At 36.2% G+C, this 6,264-nt stretch overlaps 1 protein-coding gene across 1 annotated transcript in view; it reads left to right on the forward strand.

Annotated features, from left to right (window-relative positions):
• The first annotated feature begins 710 nt into the window (after window positions 1-710).
• LOC148946032 (uncharacterized) overlaps window positions 711-6,264 on the forward strand; it is a 40,008-nt gene continuing 34,454 nt past the window's right edge. The window contains exon 1 of the mRNA XM_089097582.1: window positions 711-720. Coding sequence (XP_088953708.1) covers window positions 711-720 — 10 coding nt within the window. The remainder of the gene's footprint in view (window positions 721-6,264) is intronic.

A 6,264-nucleotide genomic window follows, 5' to 3' on the forward strand; every position in this document is an offset into this window, starting at 1 on the left:
AAAAAATAAGCAAAAGATAAATAAAATACGCTGAATATATGAATGGCAAGATACTAAACATATCAAAAAAAAAAAAAAAAAAAAAAAAAAAAAAAAAAAAAAAAAAAAAAAAAAATCTTAAACACCGTCAGATAGAGTATGAATTTTTTTATTGATACTTTCACCGTTATGCCTTGTCAAAATTTGCCCACGATCATTCCGAAAATTTATATGACCAAATATTTCCTTTGCGGCATATAGGATCTCACGTCGCCTCTTTGTCAATGCTTCCGATAGGAAAATTTCACTTGAAGCTAACCTGACTTTTGATTTTAAGACTTTTTTCGCTATATCCCTATTAACAAATTTAATTAAAACAGGAGGGACATAGTCGTTTAGGGAGGCATCGGTTAAACCAGGAGATATGTTGAATTTGTAGATATTCCTTATTTGGGCAAAATTAATTTCAGTCAGGTTCATTTTGGCTACGAAAACTTGCAGGATTGTTGATTGGAGGTAGGATCCGGACTGCTGCTTAACACCATGCAAAATTAGCGAATCAGGCAGCACTTCTTGCTTAAATGAATCTATTTTCATTTCAATTTTCATGATTTTCTCTTCTTGATTTATAATTTGGTTGCGAAGAGTTTTCAGCGATTGTTCAATTTTTTCAAATTTTGGTTGGTAATCAAGAGTAATCGCATCATATATTTGACAAATAATATCGTGGGATGACTGGCGGTAAGAATTAGTATCCGAAAACCTTTCATTAGCCTTCTTAGTTATATTTTGCAGTAACTCTCGCTTAGTTTTTTCCACGTCAAGTTCCGTAGAAGTGATTTTATCCATCAACGAAGCACATTCTCCTGTATTAGATTACTTAATTGTTAATGCATTAAATGTCTTGGAAAGGGATTTATAAATATCGGGTGAATTTTTCAATTCCTCAAATGCAGCCTTTACATCTGCAGTCTGTTTTGTTGAAGTTCGGCTAAAGCTTGGATTATATTCTGCCAAGTTGGCTTCAACAAGTCTGTATTTGTCATGTGTCCCATAGCAAAACACCAAATATGATGGCTTTCCTTTGCTATCCTTGGACACTTTTAGTATCTTTACTGGCGAATGAGGATAATTTTTGAAGTTAGCTTACACGATATCAAACTCTTGAAATGCAGACATTTCCTATCAAGGAGAGGACAAAAGTAAAAGCAACTTATCTTTATCTAAGTAAAGAACCTTAAGGAAAAATTTAGTTGGAAAAATGCTCCATAGATTCAACAATATATATCCAAAATAATCTATAAAATCCACTAATATCAGTCTATTTCAATACCAATTAGTTTGGCACCAAAGGTGAACACAGATCAATTAGCTCGCAGTAGGTTTACTCAAGAAAAGTCAATGGCGCAATAAATTTCACCTGTGTCTTAATCCGTTTAGTTGAACAAACCAGTTCTTTATTGTTCAGAGACTATAAAATATCCGTTTTAAGCTAGGTGTTCACTGAATGAAAGCGAGTTTCCTAAGCTAAAGCATCAGTTTCCGCAGAAAGTTTTGCGTCTTCTATATTTCTCATTAGTCCATCCTTATTGACTATACTATTTTTCTGTTTGGTCTGGAACATTTTATGTTCACCTGAAACCTTTGCGTGTTCTCCAGAATTTAGATGTGCGTGCTATTTATGGAATCGATAGACTTGCCTCAGTTAGAAATATTTATCCGCGAGTCCGTATTTTACCGTTTTCAGGGTTGTGCTTATTTTATAAGCTTCAACTAATGTATGATGTTATTAAAAATGTTGCTCCAATGTGTCTTCGTCATATGTTTGAGACAGCACTGCTGATGTCCATTGACATTTAACTAGATTAAATTAAAAAATAAGTTTTTTTAACTGAAAGTAAGGAACGACGTTAAAACTTAAAACGAACAGAAAATATTCCGTATTTGAAAGGGACTGTCCCCTCCTCAACGCCTCGCTCTTTACGCTAAAGTTTTTTATTGTTTTAAAAAAATAGAGTTGTTAGAAACTCAAACTTTAGCGGAAAGAGCGAGGCATTGAGGACGGGACAGCCCCTTTCATATATCACAGTTTATAGAATTATCAAGTAAGTTTATTGCAGATCATTTCTGGTCTTCATTCTCGGTACGAACAAAAAGCTCCTCCCACTTTTTTCTGCATTAGTGGGTTAGTCTGTTTCCGTCAATCAATGGGAACTGGTTACAAAGTGCATTATTCGTAATAGCGGGTTTCCACTTGTTTCGTGTCCAAGAGAAATCTGACTTGTCTACCCGTGAAAATATCTAATGCCGCTTATGTTTCTATCTGCCAAAACGTTCTCTGGAGCACTCGCACCTTGGTCCGGGTTTTTATAATGGGTGAGATAGGGTATGATCATACTGCTAATTCTATAAACTGTCATATACGGAATAAGTTCTGTTCATTTCAAGTTTTAACGTCGTTCCTTGCTTTCAGTTAAAAAAAACTTGCTTTTTTAATTTAATTTTTGAACGTTTTGAATTAATGCAGGTTTTGATTTTGGCTCACCGTACATGAATAATTAAAACAAAACTTGCATATTAATTTCTCGAAACTTGTTTAATTTTATTTACGAACGTTTTTATTAGTAATAAATATACGTAACTTACGAATTAACTTACGTAACGAACTTCTATATTCATTGATTTTTAATAAGTATATTAGGGGGTTCGCCCCCTGGTTGAATTAACCTTGCTTTTTAAGCTAAAGTTCGAATTTTGTTCCAATTCTTTAAAAATGACCCCTTAATCACAAAGGCCGTTAATTAGAATAAATAGCTCTTATGAAAATACGAAAAAATCTTTGGCTTAAAGAGCGAAGTATTGACTAGGGTGTGAACCCAATCATATACGTAATATTTTCTGTTCGTTTTAAGTTTTGATGTTGCTCCTTACTTTCAGTTAAAAAACTTGTTTTTTTTTTATTTAATTTCTGATCTTTTTCTTTAATAACGCTGGTAAATCCGGCGCCCTCATCATAGTAATGTCCCTTCCCCCATGAAAACTTCCTTCATGGAAAGATCCTCACACATAACCTCAGACCCACCCACCCCCGCCCTACTAGAAAAAATCCCCCCTGAAAACATTTGTATACTTCCCAATAACCAATTCTATTTGTTAACATTGGGTAAGGTTCATAACTTTCAGCCCTCCCCCCGGGGACTTCGAGGGATCAAGTCATCCTAAAAGACATAGTTATCATATTTTTGACCATGCTGAACAAAACGGCTATCTCAAATTTTTGATCGGGTGACTTTGGGAAAAAAATTAGCATGGGAGGGATCTAGTTGCCCTCCATTTTTTTTTGGTCTCTCAAAAAATGCACTAGAACTTTTAATTTCCGTTCCAATGAGCCATCCCACAATCTTCTAGGACCACTGGGTCAGTACGGTCACCCCTGGGAAAAAAAACAAATAAGCACGCATCCGTGATCTTTCTTCTGGCAAGAAAATGCAAAATTCCACATTTTTGTAGATAGGTGCTTGATACCTCTACAGTAGGGTTCTCTGATACGCTAAATATGATGGTGTGATTTTCATTAAAGTTCTATAATTTTTAGGGGGTCTTTCCCCCTTTTTTCTAAAATCAGCCAAATTTTCTCAGTTTTTTCACCCGTAACTTTTGATGGGTAAGACTGAACTTGATGAAACTTATATATTTGAAATCAGCATTAAAATCTGATTTTTTTATGTATTTATTGGTATCAAAATTTCGTTTTTTAGAGTTTCAGTTACCATTGAGCCGGGTCGCTCCTTACTTACAGTTCGTTACCACGAACTGTTTGACAGGTTGGCATGTATAGAAGGCAAAATAGAGTTTTTGCGAGGTTTGCTTTCTCTGCTCGTCATATTCTTCCGGTGCTGTGGTCTCAGACGCCATCTTTTCTTAGGGATATTGCTGAAAGGTCTGGCTTCCGTGAGCAGTTGAGGCACCATTGCCTGCATGTTTATGAATTCTAATAAATTTTTTTTCTCAAGTAGTTCTATATATTTAATATGTTTTATATGCTTTTTTTTGTTTTGTTGTGAAATGGGAACCCGAATGCACTGATGTAAGTGGATGTAAGTTTTTTTTTGTTTATTTTTTGGGGGGAATAAATTATATCTCCATTGAAAAGAAAAAGAAAAAAAGTAGTTGTATGAGTAGAAGCAGTAGCATTAGGATGCGAATATTTTCTTTTGGTTAGTTCAACATCCCGCACAACAAGCCATGTTAATTTCAACTTCATACACCAAACTGTTCCAAAGATAATGGTGTTACACCCTTGTGACAACCTGTATAAAGACGGCATGTTGTCATTCAGTTCACCTTCCCCCTCAAAATTCCTTGAAAATTTCACCTTCATACACTCAGGCTTAGTTGTAATTGTAGTCACAGTAGTAGTATTGTTATTAATAGCAGTAGTATGAATAGTAATAGCGGTAGTACTAGTAGCAGCAGTAGTATTGACGTATTGCCTTTTGGCCAGTTGAACATCCCTGTCATCATCTTCTAGAAGTTCAACTTGATACAATTAGCCATTGCTATAACATTGGTGTTGTCCATTGGTGTTGTCCTGTCCTTTGTATGTTCATATACTTATTAAAATTTTCATCTCAGTCCTCTTAGCCTTACAAGGAGTTGCAATAGAAGCAGTAGTTGTAGTAGATTTAGCAGTATTACTAGTATTAGTAGTAGCGTGCATATATTATATTTTGGTCAGATGGTCATCCCCTTTAAGCAAAAAAATTCAACTTAGTACCCAATCAATTCTTGAGATACGTTCTTTTAGCGACGCTTTTGATGTGATACCGATTACTTTTGTCTCTTTTTATATAATAAGTTACTGAATTACTACTAACAATTTTTTTGGATGGTAATGTACATGCACATAGCATCCTTTGATTTAGTTCAAATTTCATCTCAATTTTATGAATGAAGTAGTGTGGTAGTAGCAGTAGTAGCGGTGGTAGCTGTAGCAATAGTGATAGCATGCAAATATTGCCCTTTTGATCATCTCTTGAAAGTTCCAAATGAATATACTCAGTCATTCCTGAGTTACGCCCTTTTGAACAATCCGTATACACATAACGTGTTTTGATTTAGTTCAACACTCCCCAAAACACTCTCTGAAAGGCTCATCTGAACGCCCTTTGTCTTTTTGGAAAGTAAAGTTCAAACATGTATTACTTTCTCAATAACATATATTAGGCCTATATGGAAACAATGAACGTATTGCCTAAATTATACCTCTTGCCCTGAAGACTTTGGGGAGGTTGACATCCCCAAAGACATAACTACTGGACCTTTAAACAATGCTGAACAAAATAACTCTCTTAAAATTATGATCGGATGTGTTTTGGAGAATGATAAGCTTGGGGGGGGGGTGCTGGTTACTCTCCATTCACTTTTGACTCTTAAAAAGGGCACCAGAACTTCCGACTCCCAATCAAATGAGCCCATCCGATCCTAATTTATGCGACCAATCGTTCAGTAAAAACCTTATATGCCTCGGGATATAAATTACGAACCTTGCTCTTGGGCTGTGGGGGGTTGTGTCCACCTTGAAGGCATTACTACATGCTCTTTGGACTATTGTGTACAAAAAGGTTATCTCAGTTTCGATCGGATACGTTTGGGGAAAAGAGGTTGTCAGGGAGGGGAGAGGGGTATTTGACCTCAATCACTTTTGACTCTTAAAAGGGAACTAGAAGTTTACATATCCTATCAACTGAGCCTCCACACGACCGCCCCGTCCATAAAAACTTACATGTCCCCTGGGCATAACTTAAAACCCTTTTCCTTAGACTTTGGGGGGCTGTGTTAACCCCGAAAGTCGTGTCATGTGATCTTTGGACTATTTTTTTGAACAAAGGCTACCACAAAATGTCTATCGGTTTTATTTGAGGAAAATAGGATGTGAGAGGGGGGGGCTAGTTTCCCTCCAATCACTTTGAATCTCAAAAGGACCACTAGAACTCTCAATTTTCAACCCAATAAGCCCCCTTCGAAGTTTATGTGATGACCCTATCCATAAAAACCTTATATGTCCTCGGGGCATAACTCACAACCCTCGCCCTGAGGGCTCTGGGTGGGTCGTCATCCTCAAAGACATAATTTCCAGACTTTTCATCTACACTGAATAAAATGGCTATCTCAAAGTTTCAATTCGATGTGTTTGGGGAAGTGATGGGTGTGGTGGTATAGCTTGTCTTTAGCAAACTTAGCCATAGCTAGTTGAAACTGTGCATAAATATCTTCATTTTTAGC

Source organism: Artemia sp. Qi Xiang Cuo, chromosome 12, assembly GCF_049724085.1.
Source record: "Artemia sp. Qi Xiang Cuo chromosome 12, ASM4972408v1, whole genome shotgun sequence".
In the NCBI taxonomy this organism is placed as follows: Eukaryota; Metazoa; Arthropoda; class Branchiopoda; order Anostraca; family Artemiidae; genus Artemia; species Artemia sp. Qi Xiang Cuo.